Source organism: Acanthopagrus latus, chromosome 15 (genome assembly GCF_904848185.1).
Source record: "Acanthopagrus latus isolate v.2019 chromosome 15, fAcaLat1.1, whole genome shotgun sequence".
NCBI classification, from domain to species: Eukaryota; Metazoa; Chordata; class Actinopteri; order Spariformes; family Sparidae; genus Acanthopagrus; species Acanthopagrus latus.
The window spans coordinates 2,664,316-2,688,786 of record NC_051053.1 but is presented as its reverse complement, the minus strand read 5'-3'; the positions used below and the strand labels follow the sequence as shown (position 1 = coordinate 2,688,786).

The window sequence follows — 24,471 nt, the reverse complement described above, 5'->3', positions numbered from 1 at the left end:
AGCATCAGAATTGCTATTTTTAAAACACTAAGAAGGCTCAACACAACATGAAACTTTGCTCGTAGTATCACCAGGGTCTCTACACATGAACACGAGCTTTGAGAAGATTGTTTGTGTACACAGAATTTACTAAAAAGAAAGTTTTTGACTCACGGTTGCTGCTGCATCTCCAGCATGCTGCCATCATGGCAGACAAAACGTGTTGATCCCCAAGTGCGACCTAACAGCTAAGTAATGGTGGACCTCCTGAAAATTAGCTTGCCTGAAAACAAAACTACGGTAAATCTTAAAAGTGCCTGGGTTGCTTTTTGGTGAGTGTTTCACTTTAATACTGTAAATTCTGTAAATTTCTGGGTCTGAATTTCTTCTCCAAAACTGCATAGTGCACCTTTTCAACTTAAGCAGATGATGAACATGAACATAATCCAAAGCCCTTAAAGAGTTGAAAATGTGATGAAAATTAGAGAAATAATGACAGCTACTAGCCCTGCGATAGACTGGCGACCTGTCCAGGGTGTCCCCTGCCTTCGCCCTAAGTCAGCTGGGATAGGCTCCAGCCCCCCCGCGACCCTGCAGAGGATTAAGCGGCGTACATATAATGTGTACAGATGATGGATGGATGGATTTGCAGTTCTTGATGTTGGCTCATGCAGCTTTTTTCATACCTTTTTTTAAATGAAGCAGTTGGGTAGTCTGAAGAATGGGTTAATGGTTATATGTTCTTATCAGTCAGCTTTCTGTGTGGTGGATATACATTTCCTGCCTGAGTTGTGTTTGTCAGTATTTTGCTATTTCTTTCAGTTTCAGAATCAGTGTAGTTCAACTTGGCAGCTGAAAATGGGAATATCCGGATTGCTGCAGTTCATCAAAGATGCAGCAGAGCCCATCAATGTGAAAAAATACAAAGGCCAGTCCGTGGCTGTGGACACATATTGTTGGCTGCATAAAGGAGCATTTTCATGTGCTGAGAAGCTCGCAAAAGGAGAACCAACAGATCAGTAAGTTTGTTTTTTATTCTTGCAGAATGAAAATTAAAATGTTTTCAGAAATATGTTAATTTTTACTTTGTAACAGGGATGCCCACATTTATCAGTCTAACACTGGTATCGATTTTATTATAAAGAGAATGTCTTTGTTTGTAGTATTTAAGGTATTTTACAGTATCGATATTAGCCAAAATAAAATGTTCATATCTGTGCACCCCTACTTTGTAATCTTCTTACAATGACAATTATAATTAAATGTCCAGAACTAATACTACCATTTTAATTCTTCCAATCCTAGGTATGTACGGTACTGCATGAAATTTGTGGACTTGCTGTTGACCTTAAGAGTCAAACCTATTCTGGTGTTTGATGGACGAAATCTGCCTTCAAAACAAGCTGTGGAAAAGTCCCGCAGAGAGTGAGTATTTACATTGATTGTATATGAGTGTATAGATGCATATCACATGGTACATCTTGGACAGCCTATGATATGATCTCAAAGCTCAAAATTAGATTAGATTAGATTCCATTGGAAAACTGTGTAATTTGTTTATTTTCTTGTAATACATTTGAAGGAGTTTGTTCTTCAGACATTTTCTATCCAAATGGCATCAAACTGCACCTCTATCAGCTGTCACTGTGTTGCAACCTGAAATGCTATAAACATGTCAAAGTAATAACCAAAGGATCGCACATTGCACATTTCATGAAACACATAAACACACAGTAAAGGTGTGAGCCATCTTATCTTCAAACACCTTTATCCCTCACCAGGTTCTGTGAAAACAATCCATCACCTTCCAGTATACTGGTGAATCTTCACTGGCTTCCCAGTCCTTTTTGATATCAGTTCACTCGTCAACGATTGGCATTCACAACACTTCTTGATGCGTCTCAATGTATGACATTCTTAATTGTCTATTTTAATGAACATGGCTACTTTTTTCTCATTTAATACAGGCAGTTAAATTCCCTTTATGATTGCAAAGTTTAAAAATGTTTCTGCAAATATGTCTGTAGTGGACAGCTTTTGCTGGATGATCACTTTTTTTTGGAAGACTAATCTATGGAGACACTAACAGCTTCAGCATCCAATTAATAACTGTTATCTGCTAAGAGGGTGTGTAAGCCAGTGAAAAGTTTTCCTTGAAGGCTGCTCTCCTCTGTCCTTGATGGTCACTCTTCAGAACACAAATAACATAAATATAACAAAATATATGATTTTAGACGGCCTGCAAGATGGACGGGAATGACTTCCACTTCAGCAAGGAAACTAAAAACAAGGCAAATGAGAAGTGGCATCTCCCATGCAGCCAGCCAGACCAATGGGACAAAAATTAATTGAAAGAAATGCAACCCTACCCTAAGCCATTAAAGGATAACAATTTGAAAAAATAATCAACAAATAAAATCAAATATAGTTGTTAGTTGCCACACCTACCTCAGAAATGTGAAGATGTTGAAGGTCCAAAAAGGGTATTTCCCAACAAATACTGAGGCAAAAGTTGGCAAAAGGAGATATAGCAGATTGGAACTGCATCTTAATTCAAACAGAAAAATACTTTATGAAGAAAAAAAAAACAACAAACAAAACAATGTATGCTTTCATCCTCAATTTCTCTGAAGCACTTATGTATTGTGCCAAACGCATTATTGACACATGCACACACATTTGATTTGCTTTATTTTTTCTCTTTAATGTATCATCACTGTTCCAATTTACAACACCTTTGTGTCTAGTTACACAAGTAAATACAAATAGAAGCACAGCAACTAAGCTAGTGAGGCTAATGCTAAATAACACATTCAAATTATCTGAACAATAACCAACTCTATTATAGACCGGCAAACTTTTAAACATTTATGCATAAAAACAAATCCATTAGTGAGTCCAAATTAGAGCCCTACTGAAACTATTGGTATCTGCATTTATAATGGCTGGTAAATGAATATTTGAAAAATAATATAAAAACAGACGAAACACCCTCCAACCATGTTATGAGTGTTGGCGTCCACCAGAGGACACTCTAAAACAGATCGAGTCTATGCCGCCTGACTGACGTACAGGACGGCCAGTGAGATCTCTTCTTGTAGGGTCACGTGTCAGGGGTCACCATGCATGAGCAAATGCACTAGCTACTGCAAAGCACATGTGAGCTAAGTGTTGTGGCTAGCGGCTTCAATGACTGCAGACCTGCAGACCTCATTGTGGGCGGAGTTAAATGTTTAACTGCCCAACTCATTTTGTACGGTGCCCGAAGAGGGACAGGAAACCATAATGTACCATAATTATTCATTAAATGATGAAAAAAGTAATATATTTTAATGTGTATTTATCATAATCAAACGTAACCTGAGATACTTTCTTAATGTTATCAAAATTAAAGGGATAACTTTTTTAAAATTTTTGCTGACCAGCAACTTATTTAACAACAAACAACAAACAAACATTAACATAAAACAAGCAGGCAAACAGTAAAAATGTTAATGAAATACTAAAACGATATTAATAATAATGATGATACTAATAATACCAAGAAGAAGGAGAAGAGGAAGGAGAAGAAGAGTCTGAGGTACGGATCATATTATATCACTCTTAGAGGAACATGGCATTGATGTTCAAGTTTTCTTCATCTACACTTAGTTTGAAGAAAGTTTCCATAATCCTGGTGCTGAAAGGTTATGAGAAATTCATCCTTTTCATTATCCACTTGTCCTTCTATGACGTCCACAAGTGCCTTCATCTGATTGGCAGGGTCCATTTGGAGAACCGCAGGCTCCTGCCCATGGAGTAAATGCTGGTGACTGTTGATCCAGCTCATTGCTCTATGAATGTCACTGAGGACTGCGTGCTGATTCCGTTTACAAGACCCAAGTTGAAATCCAGAATAAATCCAACATGCAGTCATAACTGCAGTTAAATCACAGCCACTTCATATGTGTAATTTTTTTACTGGCAGTCCCTCCAGAAAAACACGATAATGCGATCACATAATTCAATGTGGCCATATTTATGTGGGGGCTGCATTTTTTCAAATACGCCGCACTTTCGAAGCATAAATTGCCGATTTCCACACGAAATATTACTTCACACAAAAGCAGCCATTTTCCCCCATGGGGAACATTATGAGGTGACGTAATTACGCAACGTGAACATCATCAAAAAGCAGCAAACCCTGTGATGAAGCCATGATGAAGCCCACAAATCAGTCAGTCAGTTTCAAAAACCTTACAGTTGTAAGTATATTAGTAGTATGTAGTAAGAGATTGCATTTTGTGCATTGGAAGCACTTATTTTAACAGAAGATGTCTGTTTTGTATAGCTACCTCTGTGAAACAGAAAGCACACATTTTATTTTTTTTAATATTTTATTTATTCATTTTTAAAGAAGTTGTAGCATATTCCTTTTGTAAAGCTACAGACCTTGTTTGACTCATCAATGTTTTGTAAGCCATATGTTTATTAAGGTCTGAAATAAAACAAGATGAGAACTTAAATATTCCCAGCACTCTCTGTGATGTAGTATGCTTGATTATCATAAGAAGTAATAAGAAATGACTCTTTACATTAAGGTAGTAGCCTAGTGAGAACAGGTGTTGGGGGAATCTCTTTTTTTTTTTTTCGACTTTTTCATCAAACCTCAGTTTTTGCAAGTTCCCACAATTTTTGCAAGCCCCTGCAATTTCATTGCATAAATATCCTGCATATTCCATCGCATTTCTTTTAAGAAAACGTGCCGCATAATCAAGGATTTTTGCCAGCAACAGTCACAAAAAAACTCTTTTTTTTCTGGAAGGACTGGACTATGCATTAATTTTTTTTTCTTGTACTCAGTACAGTGCATATACCACAGAATGCACTCTGATATTGGTATTACATTAGTTTTAATATAACATTAGCTCATGTGCAGCTAATTCATATAACCTAACGATACACCTAAAATTAAATGAACAATATTATAAAAAGAGAGTGGGCGGTGTTAAACGTTTAACTTCGCTCACATTGAGGTCTGCCTGACTGCAGTCAGGGATACATGGGGCTTCAATTGGTATCAACAAAAGAAGAGATATACAAAAATGTGCATTTGTGAAACTACCATCGCCATTCCGAAGAAGGGGAACGCTGAGGCACTCTTGAACTGTTAAAATGTACAACACTGACTCTCCGCTGATTATCTGTTAGCCCCACCGATCAGCTGTTAGACTAGCAACGCTAACTTTCAAACCAACGTACTCACTACACAGTGGGTTGTCCATCATTGCTCCGTCGGTCCTCCCTGCAACACAGCCTCAGGGTTATTCACCAGCTGGCTCCTTTGTCGCTCTCCTCTGCTGCTGTGTTCTCCCCTGGCTCGAGGCGATGTTGGATGGTCATGGTACAGTTACACAGCGCTGTGAAGTAATGGCCGAGGATTTGGCACAGCAGCTTCGGAGAGACATCACAGACTGTGAGTGTTTCTCACTGCAGTTAGACAAGTTTACAGACACTAGCGATACAGCCCAGATGTGCATTTTAATTTGGATGGTGTTTACAGATATGACTGCAAAAGAGGAGCTATCAAAATTACTGCCCATGAAAGAACGTGCGTATGTGTGTGGTCAATTTGTGGCGGCATCACTGTCGTGCTCAAGTAAGGGTAGTGTAAGTAATGCCTGACGGACGGTTCTTAGGCCTCTGCATCGTCCATTAACTCCTGTTTATGGACACCTCGAAGGGCATTATCCCGCTTATACCATGGTCAATTGCCAAAGAAAATAAATTAAGACCATTAATTTATATTTCCATGCGTTTTTCACGAGCCATAACTAAGTTTCCCTGGTAATGCTGAGGGTTTGACTAAAACCTGGAACAATCATTTCCCTCCCATAAGGTTCTTATGCCACGGAAGTGGTGTTCACTCCTCCATAAATAGGACGGACCATAGATACAACTTGGCAACGGGAGCTATTCTAGTCTGCTGAGCAATGAGCCAGAAAGCTAACGCTATGCTAGCAAGATTCAAAGTCAATAACATTGCGTACGGTTGACAAACAGTAAATATAATTTGACAGCATGCTACCTAACAAGACCAGCTAGCTAACCAGTCATGTCATTGTCCCCAAATCAATATCATGATTTTCACAAACAAATGATTGACCGTGTGTAACATTACTGTGGCCGCAGCCTTAAGTAGAGAGCTGAACAGCAAACGGGATGTGAGCTTATTCGCATTTCAGTACGTTTAGAGGGGAAGTGTGCTTTCTGCAGCTTGCGTGTTACAGTCGCCACCCTGTGGTGTTCAGAGGATAATTGGAAATAAAATATTCAGATTTGATACGCCAGTTAGCGCATTGATTTACAGCAGTGAACAGTCAATTTGACTGGAACTACTTAGTAGGTGTCCATATATCAGGGGTTAATGGACACCCTGCAGCCAATCAGAATCGAGTATTCCCCCACACCATGGTATAAATGACGTTAAAGCACACCTTCTCGGGTAATATTGCTTAAAGCAATGTGTCCACGTCATTTTACGTGACAATGTAAAGAATATGAAAAAAGCAATGGATAATTAGGAGGTACCAAACATGGGCTGACACACATTTCAGCTGGTCTGCTGTCACAGTGCAGCGTCACAGATTTTCTAACACAAGGAAGGTGGTAAGCCAATGTTGCAAAAGCAAATGCACAATAAGAAAGAGCCATATGAAAGTATATGTGGTACTTTGTTTCAACAAAATGAAAAATACAAATCTATTAAGGAACAGCTTCGATGCCAGTACTTTTTTCTTAATGCAGCTTTATTATCTAGGAAAATATCAAGGCTAAGTTTTGGATCGGGACTCCGTATGGAGGTAAAAAAAAAACCTGATCGGGACATCCATATTTAATATTAGGTGTTACGATTTCGATTTAAAATCGATGATTCACTTTCTGAGCCCCGCAGCCTCTCCAGCATGCTTTCTGCCTCATCCTGGATTGTTGAACCGGTGTTATAAAGTATCTGATCATATTTTTCCAGTTAAACTCTTCCAAGGCTAGACAGAGAGTTGGTTGATTTCCACTGTTTTTCACATTCCTCCTTTGATAATACAAAGTTTCCCTTGCTTTCCCATTTTTCTCTAATGTTGGATGTGCTCACCCTGTTGAATTCTTGAAGACCCTTATACAGCTTTGAAATAGTTTTGGTATGACTCAGCTCTATATGCTGAAATAAAAACTCTTAGTATACCAATCCCAGATCCTGATTATTCCAAATCATCTTTAGTAATTATTTTATCAGTGTGGTTTAGCAGCTGTAAGTATCTAAAGAAATCCTGTCTGGCCAAGCCATGCTGTTCTTATCATCATTTTAAATGCAGTTTTGAACATTTCTTTATCTTTACTAGGTGGAACAAACTGTAATTGCACGTATGTCAGTTGAAAAATAATTAAAAGAAACCTAGCCAAATGCAGTAGTTATTTTTTTGTCACTTTCCTGTTTCTTCAAAAATTGTACCGAAACATGATCCCTTTACCGAGGTACAAACCAAACCCAGACTTCTGTGTACTGTTGCATACTTAAAAGACATTGGACTATTAATGTTTTAAACCATTGTCCAGAAATGTAGCCTTCAGTTTAAATTCTCAATTAGATACAAATTTCTTGTGATGGTTAAAATTGTAAGTGTTTCATTCTTTTTCATTTATGCACCTCTCAGACGCAGAGAAGCCAACCTTCAGAAAGGCCGACAGCTACTACGTGAAGGCAAAGTGTCTGAGGCCAGAGACTGTTTTACCCGCTGTGTTAACATCACCCCAGCCATGGCACACAATCTTATTAAGGTAAAGTCTTCATATCTGGGGCTACTTCCCAAAGTTCACAATGTGGTGATTGATTACATTGTTTCCCCTGCGGTTGAGTTGAAGCAGCGGAGGTCCTTATCTTTACTTCAGTGGTGACATCTACCCAAAGCTTTTGTATTAATTGTCAGGCTGACATAATCAGGTAAGCGTTAGTTCCGTATTTATGTGCTTATAATACTTTATTCATTTTTGTGAATTGGTCTGGATATAAAGCATCAGTAGTGAGAAAACGTACAACTTTATTTTTGAAAGGTATAAGTCAGAGTACTCTCTGTTTCCATACTTCAGTAAAGCATGGAAACAGAGAGTACTAATGTTAGTTAGTTAGTTAATGTTATGTTGGTTAATTAGTTAGGTTGAAAATCGATGTGAATATTAATTAATTATTGAATATTAATGAAATTGTTATCCATCCATCCATCCATCGTCTTCCGCTTTATCCGGTACCGGGTCGCGGGGGCAGCTGTCTGAGAAGGGACACCCAGACTTCCCTCACCCCGGACACTTCCTCCAGCTCTTCTGGGAGGATCCCAAGGCGTTCCCAGGCCAGCTGGGCGACATAGTCGCTCCAGCGTGTCCTGGGTCTTCCCTGGGGTCTCCTCCCAGCGGGACATGCCAGGAACACCTCCCGAGGGAGGCGTCCCGGGGGCATCCGAAACAGATGCCTGAGCCACCTCAACTGGCTCCTCTCGATGTGGAGGAGCAACGGCTCTACTCCGAGCTCCTCCCGGGTGACAGAGCTCCTCACCCTATCTCTAAGGGAGCGCCCTGCCACCCTGCGGAGGAAACTCATTTCAGCCGCTTGTATCCGGGATCTTATTCTTTCGGTCATGACCCAAAGTTCATGACCATAGGTGAGGGTAGGAACGTAGATTGACTGGTAAATCGAGAGCTTCGCCTTTCGACTCAGCTCTCTCTTCACCACGACAGACCGGTATAACGACCGCATTACTGCGGCCGCCGCACCGATCCGCCTGTCAATCTCACGCTTCATCCTTCCCTCACTCGTGAACAAGACCCCAAGATACTTAAACTCCTCCACCTGAGGCAGTAGCTCTCCCCCAACCCGGAGAGGACAAGCCACCTTTTTCCGGTCGAGAACCATGGCCTCGGATTTGGAGGTGCTGATTCTCATCCCAGCCGCTTCACACTCGGCTGCAAACCGCCCCAGGACATGCTGGAGGTCCCGGCCCGAAGGAGCCAACAAGACCACATCATCCGCAAAAAGCAGAGATGAAATCCTGTGGCTCCCGAACCAGATCCCCTCCGGCCCGTGGCTGCGCCTAGAAATTCTGTCCATGAAAATAATGAACAGAACCGGTGACAAAGGGCAGCCCTACCGGAGTCCAACATGCACCGGGAACAGGTCTGACTTACTGCCGGCAATGCGAACCAAGCTCCTGCTCCGCTCGTACAGGGACCGTACGGCCCTTAACAGAGGGCCCCCGACCCCGTACTCTCGGAGCACCTCCCACAGAATGCCACGAGGGACACGGTCGAATGCCTTCTCCAAGTCCACAAAACACATGTGGACTGGTTGGGCAAACTCCCATGAACCCTCGAGCACCCTGCGGAGGGTATGGAGCTGGTCCAGTGTTCCGCTGCCCGGACGAAAACCGCATTGTTCCTCCTGGATCCGAGGTTCGACTATCGGCCAAATTCTCCTCTCCAGTACCCTGGAATAGACTTTCCCAGGGAGGCTGAGGAGTGTGATCCCCCGATAGTTGGAACACACCCTCCGGTCCCCCTTTTTAAATAGGGGGACCACCACCCCGGTCTGCCAGTCCAGAGGCACTGTCCCCGACTGCCATGCAATGTTGCAGAGACGTGTCAACCAAGACAGCCCTACAACATCCAGAGACTTGAGGTACTCAGGGCGGATCTCATCCACCCCTGGTGCTTTGCCACTGAGGAGCTTCCCAACTACCTTAGTGACTTCAGCTTGGGTGATGAATGAGTCAACCTCTGAGTCCTCAGCCCCTGCTTCCTCTATGGAAGACATGTCAGTGGGATTGAGGAGATCCTCGAAGTATTCCTTCCACCGCCCGACAATATCCCCAGTCGAGGTCAACAGATCCCCAGCCCCACCGTAAAGAGTGTTGGTGGAGAACTGCTTCCCCCTCCTGAGGCGCCGGATGGTTTGCCAGAATTTCCTCGAGGCTGACCGATAGTCCTCCTCCATGGCCTCTCCAAACTTTTCCCAGACCCGAGTTTTTGCTTCCGCGACTGCCCGTGCTGCCGCTCGCCTGGCCCGCTGGTACTCGTCAGCTGCTTCAGGAGTCCCCCGGGCCAACCAGGCCCGGTAGGACTCCTTCTTCAGCTTGACAGCATCCCTTACTTCCGGAGTCCACCATCGGGTTCGGGGATTGCCGCCACGACAGGCACCGGAGACCCTACGGCCACAGCTCCGGACAGCCGCATCAACAATAGAAGTGGAGAACATGGTCCATTCGGACTCAATGTCCCCAGCCTCCCTCGGGATCAGGTCCAAGCTCTCCCGGAGGTGGGAGTTAAAGACCTCTTTGAAAGAGGGTTCTGCCAGACGTTCCCAGCAGACCCTCACAATACGTTTGGGTCTGCCAGGTCTGTCCAGCTTCCTCCCCTGCCAACGGATCCGACTCACCACCAGGTGGTGATCAGTTGACAGCTCAGCCCCTCTCTTCACCCGAGTGTCCAAGACATACGGCCGGAGGCCAGATGACATGACCACAAAGTCGATCATTGACCTCCGGCCTGGGGTGTCCTGGTGCCATGTGCACATATGGACATCCTTATGCTTGAACATGGTGTTCGTTATGGACAAACCGTGACTAGCACAGAAGTCCAATAACAAAACACCACTCTGGTTCAGATCGGGGAGGCCGTTCCTCCCAATCACACCCCTCCAGGTAACACTGTCGCTGCCCACGTGAGCGTTGAAGTCCCCCAGAAGAACGATGGAGTCCCCGGTTGGTGCACTCTCCAGTACCCCTCCCAGGGACTCCAAGAAGGCCGGGTACTCTGCACTGCTGTTCGGCCCATAAGCCGAAACAACAGTGAGAGACCTATCCCCGACCCGAAGGCACAGGGAAACGACCCTCTCGTTCACTGGGGTAAACTCCAACACATGGTGGCTGAGCCGAGGAGCTATAAGCAAGCCCACACCAGCTCGCCGCCTCTCACCGTGGGCAACTCCAGAGTAGAAGAGAGTCCAGCCTCTCTCAAGGAGTTCAGTTCCAGAGCCCAGACTGTGCGTAGAGGAGAGCCCGACTATCTCTAGTCGGTACCGCTCAACCTCTCGCACCAGCTCAGGCTCTTTCCCCCCCCAGTGAGGTGACATTCCATGTCCCCATGGCTAGAGTCACCATCCGGGGATTGGGTCGCCGGGGCCCCCGCACTCGACCGCCACCCAAATCACACGGCACCTGCCCCTTCTGAACCCTCCTGCGAGTGGTGAGCCCACAGGAGGGCGGGCCCACGTCGCTCCTTCAGGCTGGGCCGGCCGGGTCCGGTGGGCTAAGACCCGGCCACCAGGGGCTCGCCTGCGAGCCCCAACCCCAGGCCTGGCTCCAGGGTGGGGCCCCGGTGACGCCGATCCGGGCGACGTACGCGTCCTCGTTTTAATCACTATCATTGGGGGCTTTTGAACCGATCTTAGTCTGACCTTTCACCTAGGACCTGTTTGCCTTGGGAGACCCTACCAGGGGCATTAAGCCCCGGACAACATAGCTCCTAGGATCATTCAGGTGCTCAAACTCCTCCACCACGATAAGGTGCCGGTTCAAGGAGAAGTGAAATTGTTATTATTAGTTAATTAAATGTAGGTTGCTGCTATTCATTAATCAGGGAGCACCACCCTATGACGTACTGTGGTCACACACGGTGGCAAGACTACTCAGTTCCTTTGCTCTAAAAATTCTCCTGAAAAGGCCCTGGTAGTTAGGCTTTTGATATTCCTTACAGGCCTCTCCTTTGTTTGTGATATGTGGGGTGAGGCCCAACAGTTATAAGACAGATACTGTTAGGCATGAAAATCACTCACCTTTTGTCGAAAACGTGTAGATCCGATGAGAAAATATTTTGGGGGGGCTATGGATGGGACATGGAGGTATAACAGAGATAATCCACAGAAAAAGGACAGCCAAATTGGTGGCTTGCTGCCTATTATAAAAACGGCTGTTAACTATGCAAACAAAGGCAGCCATGGACTGCAGGCACACTGTCAAACAGAAGTGCACAAGAAGAAGGTGAAGGTCATAGCATTAACACACAACGTAGCCAGCACCTTTCCTCCAAGCAGAGAGACAGCAACTTTTTCAGAGACGGTCGCAATCATTGGACGGGGCGGACAGAGACGGTCGCTATTGTCGGGCGGACTGGCGGACGCTCGCTCGTCACCCTCACCCACTATCGTCGGACCAAGCAGAGAGACAGCAACTTTTTCAGAGACGGTCGCAATCGTCCGACTGGGGTTTGGCGGATGGACGGACGGACGTTCGCTTGTCACCCTCACCCCCTACAAAGCAGCTAACATTGAAAATTAGTATAGTGGCGCTGAGCTAACAGTATAGCGGCGCTGCGCTACCGTTCCGTTGTCTGGGGAGAACCGTGTAATGTAACAGTATCTTATCTCTTCGGTTAGTTAGAAACTTAAACAAAATAACCTGCCATCTAGTTTCTGCAGAGCTTGCAAACTGTGGCTTTTTTGTCGACAACGCGAACATTGTGAACATAACTGACTGGAAATCCACACTACTTCCACACCTGCGACTTCAGTGTAAGCGGAGGGGGTTCATGCTCTGGCTATGGTTCTCCAGTTGCCATTGTTGTAAGAGTTGCGTAGCGAGCAAGAGTGAGGGAGCGTGCGTGCGTGCGTACAGTGAATGAATGGGAGAGAACAAAGAAGCGAAAGGAGTAGCAGTAGTAGCAAGGGCAATAAAGTGTACAATATAGACTGCAGTTCAGCTGAGAATAAAGGCGACAGCTCCTCCAGATAAAGTAAAGCTCCCTGGTATTATTTCCTGACCAGCTTAACATGTGAAAGGGGGTTCACCCCAACGGTAAACACAAACTTCGCCCTGGAGGAAATCATCTCCCCTGTGCTTCTCGACCACGGTCCGGGAGACGAACAGGAATACTGTAACACCATGCTATCGTTTGGCTGGCTGTGGCTAATAGCTACTGGCTTAGCTAGTAGCTAAGTTGGAGGAGGTTGACTCGCAGCACTTTAACACTTACCGTGTGTGTTTTTTTTTCTGCTTGGCAAGCTAACCGGACGTGACATGGGGGTGTGGCAGCATCGATGATCCCATTTTTTAAATTAGTAGTTTGAGAATGTGACTTAATTTCGGTCAATTTCAGTTTAAAATCGAAATCGTGACACCCTTAATAATGTGACCATGTATAGATAGATACTTTATTATACATTTATATTCTCTTGTAATTCTGCTTGATTTTTCTTTCAAAATGCATCAGATTGATGCTTTGAAATATGAAGCATTCAACATTTTCTTCCCTGGGACCCCAAGAGGGGTTGTGTCCCTCTCACCTTTTTCACCCCTGACCTGTTTTCATGCCTGACTATTATTGCGGGTCTGTTAATTGACCTAGATATGAAGCATATGTAGTACAAAATAAGGCCTACCATTACAGATAAAAACACAACCCTCTCCTCTCTTATCTGCCTTTTACTAAATAAATTAGTAGATTTTCATCGACCATATTTTAGCAGCAAAGTGTGCCACTGCTAGATGCGTATAGGGGAAACACTGGATTAGAAAACCTCAAGTTGACATGCATTTTGTCAGTTGAGTCACTACATTTTTCTTTTTGCTGCAGTCAGTGCATATGTTGCTCTCATGTTTGCTTTATTCTCTGTGGCTATATGTAGCAATACTGTATGTTAAGAAAATTATGCTGCATTTTTATGTCCTGTCTTTTTTAAAACCAGGCTGCGAGAGCAAGAGGGGTGGATTGCATTGTGGCTCCGTATGAAGCTGATGCCCAGTTAGCTTACCTCACTAAATCTGGTTTGGCCCACGCTGTCATCACAGAAGACTCTGACCTGCTGGCATTTGGCTGCAAAAAGGTATCACACACTAGACCTAGGGGGATGGATCAAGTTTTAAGGCATTAGCATTCAAACCAGATAACATTTTGCATTCTTGGAAAAGGCCCTGTTGCTGACTGTGTGTACAATGCTAAGAACAACAATGTCCAACATGATCGCATCCTTCAGTGTTCATCATATTTAGAGCAAACCATAGCATTTAAGAGAAAGCCACAAGAACCTCTGTTCAGACATTACGACCAATTTGATAATCAATTGTATTTCACAATTTTGCAGGTTATCCTCAAAATGGACAAGCAAGGAAATGGCTTGGAGATAGACCAAAGTAACCTGGGCCGCTGTCGTTCCCTGGGTAATGTTTTAACAGAGGAGAAGTTTCGCTACATGTGCATCCTGTCTGGCTGTGATTATCTGCCCTCCTTGCATGGTATTGGCCTGAGCAAGGCCTGCAAGGTCTTACGGCTGGCCAAAGACCCTGATATACTGAAGGTGAGTCCAGATGATGAGAAAGTGATGTTGGGATTCCAAAGATGACTCCCTTTAAAGAAAGAACATGGCAACTTAGTTCCCTTTCGCACCTACCCACCTACCATGGTTGGATGTACTCTAGTGTAAAAACATTTTCTTTGATTGTTTGGACTTTAGGACCAATTGCAGGAAGCTCTGACAGGCTATCATTGAAGTGGGAGGAGAGGGCACATATTTAAATGGCAACTCCATCAATTATACACTTTATAGTGTGTTTAGAGAAGTTCTGCTACTACTGCAGAGGAAGCTGCAGTTGCCTCCTGTGATGGCACTCAGTAGCTGTTTTTATACTGGGCAGTAAGCTGCCAATTTGGCTGTCTTTTTTGCGGCTTGGTCCATGGTTTTAGACAGTGTGGCAAATTGGGGGTCTGTTTAGGGCCGCCAATTGCCGCCTCGGAGGGTACACTTATTTGCGCCACCATTGCTATCTAAAAACAAGGCGTCAATGTGCTGGCCACTGCGTGAGATGGGTGGAGATTTCGAAGACCTGCACTGTTGTGCGACCCACAGCCGGGGAGTTTTATAACCAGGAAACAGCTAATCACAGCAGTCACTTCATCAATTCATCCGCGGACATCTAGATGAGCAACTGGACAGCCGCTGAGATCCGGGAGATGCTAGTGTCCTCCTCTGTCTCTGTAGCTGTCTTCACTTCTGCTTGTTGTTGTAGAGGCAAGCTATGAATGGTCGCTACTTTCAAATTAAAAGCCCCCATGCTAAGAACCCAGTTCTAAACGCCAATGGGGGGCAATGTAAAGCTCTTATCTTGAATACAAATCCGTTGTCATTGTTCACTGCCCAACTCCGTGCTTCACGCACGTCACATGTTTACGCCTACCTCACTGGTGGCTTTTGGAAAAGGAGGAATATTACTCCTCCGTTTTGCCTCCACACATTGCCGCCCTTACCTTGGGGCAAATGTGCCACCTTTTCTATCTAAAAAGTGCTACAGGCTAAATTCCATTATGGTTAATGCAAGGGCAGTAGTAGTGCTTCCCAAGACCTGTAAACATGCTTTAATGTGTGAAATTGGTGGAGTTAATTTTTAGTTTAATTGATGTTTGGTAGGCTGAGTTTATGAAGAGACATTTTGCAATTATGAATTCAATTGATAACATGACATTGACTAACATCAGAAATCCAACTGTGCAACTATGGGAAGTTATGCACGGACACAGATTGTACATGAGCCCACTGGTACCCTGGTCCAGGTCTGAGAGGAAATCCCCCAGGACACAGTCCATCGGCTCATCAGGAGCGTGCCCAGATGTTGTTGGGAGTGCATACAGGGGCCATACACACCGACTCACATCATGAGTTGCTGTGATAAAATTCACACAGCCTGTGTTTTAAATGTTTTGCACAGATTTTTGATTTTGAATCCAGCCCTCAGTGAGTTGATTTTTTTGGTTAACACTGACCATTGTCACATCATTTTGTTCTCAACAAGTCATACAGTGCTCATCAATAAAGATTTTCAACTTGAATAATTCATCTATCAAGATCTGAAGTGTGATTAAAGTGTTCCCTTCATTTTTGTATGTCAGAGGTGTGAATCTTCACTGGCCTCAAGATTCGATTACGAATCAGCTGTTAACAGATGTCCACCCACAGTTCAAAGCATGGGAGCAACATCACAGCGTAATTCTATTGTTCAGCTGTGGCCTGATCAACAATCAGCATATACTGCAGAATCTTGATTATGCTCTGTCTTTGTATCAATGCAGAATCCCTAGTCCGCATTGCGATGCATCTTATAATCAAGACATTTTCACACCTCTAGTGTATACTTTTGTTCACAAAGCTCTTGTTGCCCTGTCAGGTGATCAGAAAGATGAGCCAATACCTAAAGATGAACCTAGTTGTTCCAGAAGAGTACATCGAGGGATTCATCAAAGCCAATAACACCTTTCTATACCAGCTGGTGTTTGATCCTGTCAAGAGGAAGACTGTGCCCCTCAACCCATACCCAGAGGACATTGACCCAGCCAGTCTCAGCTATGCTGGACTGTATCCTCCCATTGTGAATCACATCTGACATGTTAACTTTTGAAAATAATGGAAGTAGTCACTGTTATTGTATGTTACTGTTGGGAAATTGTATGTTCTTCTCCATCACTTGCATAGTATTTAATGCCAGATATAAGAATAATTTTCTCACACTGGCCATTGCTGCAGCAATGTTCAAGTACACTCTTTAGCCTGTGTGTCCTTTTTTTAGTGCCCATCTTTTTTACGGTCCAGTACCCAAAAAAAAGTCGACTCTCACAGACCATAGCAGGCACTGATCACTGTATTTTTGATTCCTCTCTGCCAGCACAGCCATGACTTGATGATGATGATGATGATATATAGAGATGACATCACAACCATACAGAGATTTTGACTGCTTGTTTGAATAGGGTTTCTGAAAGCAACCTGAGCATTTCTCTGTGAATTGAGCATTTTCATAGTTTAGCAGTGATCACATAGCATGTAGACCTGTTGTATAATCAAAAAGGACACAGAAATCTCCATTTCAATTTGGGACCATTAATCCTTCATTACGTTGAATCCAGTCGTCTTGGAGATGACACAGGCTTGCAAATGGCCATGGGAAACCTTGACATCAACACCATGAAGAAGATCGATGACTTTTGCCCGGACAAACCCATTCTTCAGGTATTAGATTGCAATCATTGAATGGATTCCTGATGATCAGAATAAGGTATCGCATTTAATTCAGAACAGCTTTGTCTTTTCAGCCTTCTAAACCCCGCAGTCATAGCTGGAATGACTCACCAGCTCCCACTGGGCCCAGTATCTGGAGTAAAGACTTCAAGCAAGCAAATGGTGCCCCGTCCCAGAATGCTGTCCTCCTAGACAGGCCTCTCGCCACCAGGGGGAAGGAGAGAGTCATCAACCTGGACAGTCTGAGACTGCCTTGCCGAGAACTGCAGGTGAAGAGACCACGAGAAGGTAAGCTGTTATTATGCATCCTTTTAGACTTTTGCGTGCCTTTTTAAAACAAATGCACCAATTATACCATTTCATCCCCAGAATCTGATTGAGTGATGGTATGCGATAATCATGGCAAGTTAGCCTGTGGCAAATTTAGGCCAGAAATTCATGACAGGACATGTTAAGACTTGTTTCCACTTGAATGTGGTCTGCAACAATTTAAAGCATACCTATTTACACCAATGTGATGAGATGAGACAGTGAGTCTTTTCATAGCAAAACAACTCATTACCTCAGTTGTCAGCTTTCTGCAGTACAGCTTCACTTATTGTTTGGTGTTTAGAATCACACACAGTAACTCTGGTTTTCGGTAGTTTAAAAGCTATAGTGTTGCAATAAAACACACAGACCACTTCGGCCTGTCCCTTGGTCTTCGGCTGTTCCTTTGAGGGTCACTCATCCTCTGGGGCCGCTCTATACTGTCAGTTTTTAGGGCTAACAGTCCATTACATCAGCTCCACCACTGGCTGTTGTTTGCACACCATACACAACTAGGCTACAGCTTATAACCGCTGAAAAAACAGACATTATGAGAGCTACTGTGTGAAATTACAGTTTGAGTCAAGCATAGAGAACACATCAAACAGAGCTATGCTCTACCCATTCACATTTAAGACATCTCTGTAGGGCAGGTATGAGATCATGAGTGGGATGAAAATGCCTCACTGGGAATCTAATGATATTGATTTTCCAACTGTACAGGTAAACCAATTAAAAAATGTTGCATTCATGACATGCTTTTTAATGCTTTCTAAAGATATACTTAATCGTTTAATTTAATAAATAATTTGATCAATGGAAAATAATAATAATAATAATAATAATAATAATAATAATGACAATAACGATAACGATAATAATAATAATAATAATAATAATAATAATAATAATAATAATAATAATAATAATAATAATAATAATAATGAAAATAATAATGAAAATAATAATGAATTGATTATTAATCAACATGCAGTAAAGAAAATTGGCATACATTTTATTTCATGCAGGGCAGTAACAGACCTGGATAATGGAAAGGGAGGTGCTAGCCAATGAAATAGTTTTATTACACAGAACCTGTAAACATTCCTGTACAATTTCTACTGACCAAAGCCCCTACTATTCTAACCAAGCCATACTCTACCCACACTATCGACCACCCAAGCCGAATAAGGCCTTCCTACAGGAATGTATGAGAGGGTTGTACAAGACATAATTCATCCTGGCCTGCTCACACACACACATTCTCCTCTAACATACATACATTTTCTCTCATACACATATACAGTGGGGCAAATAAGTATTTAGTCAACCACTAATTGTGCAGTTTCTCCCACTTGAAAAGATTAGAGAGGCCTGTAATTGTCAACATGGGTAAACCTCAACCATGAGAGACAGAATGTGGAAAAAAAAAACAGAAAATCACATTGTTTGATTTTTAAAGAATTTATTTGCAAATCATGGTGGAAAATAAGTATTTGGTCAATACCAAAAGTTCATCTCAATACTTTGTTATGTACCCTTTGTTGGCAATAACGGAGGCCAAATGTTTTCTGTAACTCTTCACAAGCTTTTCACACACTGTTGCTGGTATTTTGGCCCATTCCTCCATGCAGATCTCCTCTAGAGCAGTGATGTTTTGGGGCTGTCGTTGGGCAACACGGACTTTCAACTCCCTCCACAGATTTTCTATGGGGTTGAGATCTGGAGACTGGCTAGGCCACTCCGGGACCTTGAAATGCTTCTGACGAAGCCACTCCTTTGTTGCCCTGGCTGTGTGTTTGGGATCATTGTCATGCTGAAAGACTCAGCCACGTCTCATCTTCAATGCCCTTGCTGATGGAAGGAGATTTTCACTCAAAATCTCTCGATACATGGCCCCATTCATTCTTTCCTTTACACAGATCAGTCGTCCTGGTCCCTTTGCAGAAAAACAGCCCCAAAGCATGATGTTTCCACCCCCATGCTTCACAGTGGGTATGGTGTACTTCGGATGCAATTCAGTATTCTTTCTCCTCCAAACACGAGAACCTGTGTTTCTACCAGAAAGTTCTATTTTGGTTTCATCTGACCATAACACATTCTCCCAGTCCTCTTCTGGATCATCCAAATGCTCTCTAGCGAACCGCAGACGGGCCTGGACGTGTACTGGCTTCAGCAGGGGGACACGTCTGGCAGTGCAGGATTTGAGTCCCTGGCGGCGCATTGTGTTACTGATAGTAGCCTTTGTTACTGTGGTCCCAGCTCTCTGTAGGTCATTCACTAGGTCCCCCCGTGTGGTTCTGGGATTTTTGCTCACCGTTCTTGCTATCATTTTGACGCCACGGGGTGAGATCTTGCATGGAGCCCCAGATCGAGGGAGATTATCGGTGGTCTTGTATGTCTTCCATTTTCTAATAATTGCTCCCACAGTTGATTTCTTTACACCAAGCATTTTACCTATTGCAGATTCAGTCTTCCCAGCCTGGTGCAGGTCTACAATTTTGTCTCTGGTGTCCTTCGACAGCTCTTTGGTCTTGGCCATAGTGGAGTTTGGAGTGTGACTGACTGAGGTTGTGGACAGGTGTCTTTTATACCGATAATGAGTTAAAACAGGTGCCATTAATACAGGTAACGAGTGGAGCCTCGTTAGACCTCATTAGAAGAAGTTAGACCTCTTTGACAGCCAGAAATCTTGCTTCTTTGTAGCTGACCAAATACTTATTTTCCACTCTAATTTGGAAATAAATTCTTTAAAAATCAAACAATGTGATTTTCTGTTTTTTTTTTCCACATTCTGTCTCTCATGGTTGAGGTTTACCCATGTTGACAATTACAGGCCTCTCTAATCTTTTCAAGTAGGAGAACTTGCACAATTGGTGGTTGACTAAATACTTATTTGCCCCACTGTACATTCTCCTTTCACATATATATTTTCACTGTCATGCACATACATTCTCCTTTCACACACACTTTGTCTTTATATATATATATATATATATATATATATATATATATATATATATATATATATATATATATATATATATATATATATATATATATATATATATATATATATTTATATATATATATATATATATATATATATATACACTATATTACCAAAAGTATTCGCTCACCTGCCTTTACTCATTCTATGAACTGAAGTGCCATCCCATTCCTAACTCATAGAATTCAATATGATGTCGGTCCACCTTTTGCAGCTATTACAGCTTCAACTCTTCTGGGAAGACTGTCCACAAGGTTGAGGAGAGTGTTTATAGGAATTTTTGACCATTCTTCCAAAAGCGCATTGGTGAGGTCACACACTGATGTTGGTCGAGAAGGCCTGGCTCTCAGTCTCCGCTCTAATTCATCCCAAAGGTGTTCTATCGGGTTCAGGTCAGGACTCTGTGCAGGCCAGTCAAGTTCATCCACACCAGACTCTGTCATCCACGTCTTTATGGACCTTGCTTTGTGCACTGGTGCACAGTCATGTTGGAAGAGGAAGGGGCCCGCTCCAAACTGTTGCCACAAGGTTGGGAGCATGGAATTGTCCAAAATGTTTTGGTATCCTGAAGCATTCAATGTTCCTTTCACTGGAACTAAGGGGCCAAGCCCAGCTCCTGAAAAACAACCCCATACCATAATTCCTCCACCAAATTTCACAGTTGGCACAATGCAATCTGAAATGTACCGTTCTCCTGGCAACCTCCAAACCCAGACTCGTCCATCAGATTGCCAGATGGAAAAGCGTGATTCATCACTCCAGAGAACGCGTCTCCACTGCTCTAGAGGCCAGTGACGGCGTGCTTTACACCATTGCATCCGACGCCTTGCATTGCACTTGGTGATGTGTGGCTTGGCTGCAGCTGCTCGGCCATGGAAACCCATTCCATGAAGCTCTCTGCGTACTGTACTTGGGCTAATCTGAAGGTCACATGAAGTTTGTAGCTCTCTAGCAATTGACTGTGCAGAAAGTCGGCGACCTCTTTGCACTATGCGCTTCAGCATCCGCTGACCCCTCTCCGTCACTTTACGTGGCCTACCACTTCGTGGCTGAGTTGCTGTTGTTCCCAAACGCTTCCATTTTGTTATAATAGAGCTGACAGTTGACTGTGGAATATTTAGGAGCGAGGAAATTTCACGACTGGATTTGTTGCACAAGTGGCATCCTATGACAGTTCCACGCTGGAATTCACTGAGCTCCTGAGAGCGGCCCATTCTTTCACAAATGTCTTGTTTCACAGTCTGCATGCCTGAGTGCTTGAATTTATACACCTGGGGCCAGGCCAAGTGATTAGAACACCTGATTCTGATCATTTGAATGGGTGAGCGAATACTTTTGGTAATATAGTGTGTATATATATATATATATATATATATATATATATATATATATATATATATATATATATATATATATATATATATATATATATATATATATATGAAGAAAATATGTAAAAGAAGAATATGTGTGTGTGAGAGGAGAACATAGGTGTGTGTGAGAGAAAGTAGAGGAAAAGGAAGTAGGTCCTCCTCATGGGTACCAGATCCACCTTAGCAAAACACAACCCCTTGTCCTTGTCCATCGACAATTCCACTGTTCTACCTTCACCCTAGGTAAGGAGCATGGGTGTCATCCTGGATGGCACCTTAACCTACGAAGCCCACGTCAATAATGTCACCCGATCTGCATACTTCCATCTCCGCAACATCAACCACCTTCGTCCCTCACTTACACCAACCTGCACGGCCATTCTTGTAAGCACCCTGATTACATCCCGTCTGGACTACTGTAATTCCTTCCTCCATGGTCTTCCGTGGAAATCACTCTATAAACTCCAACTGGTCCAGAAAGCGGCTGCTTGTATCCTCACCAGAACTCCCTCTACTGAACACATCACTCCGGCCCTGCAGCAACTCCATTTGCTCCCCATCAAATCCCGCGTTCAAGATTCTACTCCTCAAGATTTTCCACAACCTGGCACCTTCATACCTTGCTGAACTCATCCATATCCACACACCCTCCTGCACTCTCAGATCTCTTCTACCATCCAGCTTTGTGCCCCATCTGCCAACCTAACCACCATGGGGTCAAGAGCTTTCAGCCGAATTGCCCCCGGCCTTTGGAACTCTCTCCGACCTGACATTCACACTTCTGACACTGTCGCCACCTTTAAATCCCACCTGAAAATACACCTATTCTGAGTGGCTTACTCGACATCTGACTAATCATACAATCAACTCTCACCTATTCTATTATTGCACTACGTAATTTGCATCTTCCTATTTATTTATTTACTTATCTTTCCTAAACTGCACTAAAATGTTTACTGATATTTTATTTATTTATTCATTTTTCTTTTATGTACTGCTGTTGTTGTTGTTATGTGCGTTGTCCTTGAGTGCTGTGTAAGGTGCCTTCAAATAAAATGCTTTATTATTATTATTATTATTATTATTATTATTATTATTATTATCATCATCATCATCATCATCATCATCATCATCATCATCATCATCATCATCATCATCATCATAACCTTTTTTATGCTAATGTATGGTTATTTGCAATGAAACCCTTAAAACATTATTTCTGAGGAGACTACCTAAAGTTTATTAGCTTGAGGCAGGGAAAATGTTAAAATGAGCAAGACATGATACAAACTGAACTGCAGTTCTACTTTGTACTGATACAGGCATGTAACAAATTTAGTGCATTATGAGCTGACCCAACTCAGTATTTTTTATGTAAAATGTCCTCTTTTATATGCAGTTTTTTAAAAATACAAGTAAACACACTAGAAATACATTATTGACTCCTTTCTCATTGCCATGAAACACGTTTTACTTTGCATATTTTTTGTTTCTTTGTTTCTTTGTTTGTTTCTTTGTTAATTTGTCATTTCTTGTGCATCACAATTGTCATCACAAATGTGTCTGAAAATGAATGGCAGATGCACCTCATCAGACTACATCCAGAAGGTGTAAAAGATGCAAAAGTATTAAAGTGTAAAGCAAATTCAGCCATTTTCTTCTAAACACATTAAATAGGTCATAAATCTATTTCTTTAAAACATGTAAAAAAAAAAAAAAAAATTGTGGAGCTAGGCTCACAAACTGTGTTTTAAAATTTCTCTGTTCAGGATTTAATGGGCGGGTCAGTAATCAGGGCAGCATTACGTAACGTGGCCATCATTAGCATAAACCCCATCCTGCTGCCGAAGCGGTATAAATACGTTCAACGCACATTAGCATCACTGGTTTTCTGCTCGCTCTCCAGTCTCGCATAGCATCTCTTATGATAGCTTGCATCTAGCTAGCCAGTCAGCTGACCAGTCATGTCTCCTCCAAATTGCTTGTGCATCTTTCCTGGATGCCACAGTGTGCAGAGTATTTTTATTTAAGTTTCGTACGGACTACAAAATAAGGAAACGGTGAATCAATTTTGTCAAGTGGAGCTACTGTGGAGCGTTCAGAATCACCACCAATAACCGTCTCTGCAGTGTCCACTCTACCTGGTGATAGCTACTGTAACTATCGGAGGTAAAGTCTGGATTTCTGAAGAGTCCGATGACGGTGGTCAGTGGGGCCGAACCAACCCTCCCGTCCCACAGACGGCGGGTGCCACCATCACGGCCACCGGCATTATGTGCCTGGACTGAATCAGAATGCAGTCCTTTGGTTCAATTCTTATCCCCACAATAGGCATCAATATGTTTATGTGTGTTTGTTTATGTTAATGGTTGTCAATCCAGTCAAATGTTATTTGATACGGGTGGTCCACAAGGTTCGATATTAGGTCCACTTCTCTTTTCCATTTTTATGATTTACCCCAATTGTGCACTATCTGTCATGTTCATCTTCATGCTGACGGCACTGTTATTTACTATTCCAATCCTGACATATGACAAATTCAGTACAATTTGCAACTAGATTTTAATATTGTCCTGCACTGGTTTAAAAACAATAGACTTGTTCTTAATATGAAAAAATCATGTTGCATGGTGTTTGGCACAAAATATGGCTTATCACACTTACCTGAGTTGTTTATTAATTTTAGTGATGGAACTCCACTAGAGAGAGTAAATGTATTT

General features: G+C 42.9%; 1 protein-coding gene across 2 annotated transcripts in view; it reads left to right on the top strand.

The window, feature by feature from the left end:
• The window catches only part of exo1 (exonuclease 1), a 35,911-nt gene that overhangs the window by 1,592 nt on the left and 9,848 nt on the right, over positions 1-24,471 (top strand). For both annotated transcript variants that reach the window (XM_037124810.1, XM_037124809.1), the window contains exons 2-9: positions 802-998; positions 1,285-1,404; positions 7,668-7,791; positions 13,742-13,879; positions 14,138-14,350; positions 16,212-16,399; positions 16,948-17,050; positions 17,134-17,347. In XM_037124810.1, the coding sequence (XP_036980705.1) occupies positions 838-998; positions 1,285-1,404; positions 7,668-7,791; positions 13,742-13,879; positions 14,138-14,350; positions 16,212-16,399; positions 16,948-17,050; positions 17,134-17,347 (1,261 nt within the window). In that variant the 5' untranslated portion in view covers positions 802-837. The remainder of the gene's footprint in view (positions 1-801; positions 999-1,284; positions 1,405-7,667; positions 7,792-13,741; positions 13,880-14,137; positions 14,351-16,211; positions 16,400-16,947; positions 17,051-17,133; positions 17,348-24,471) is intronic.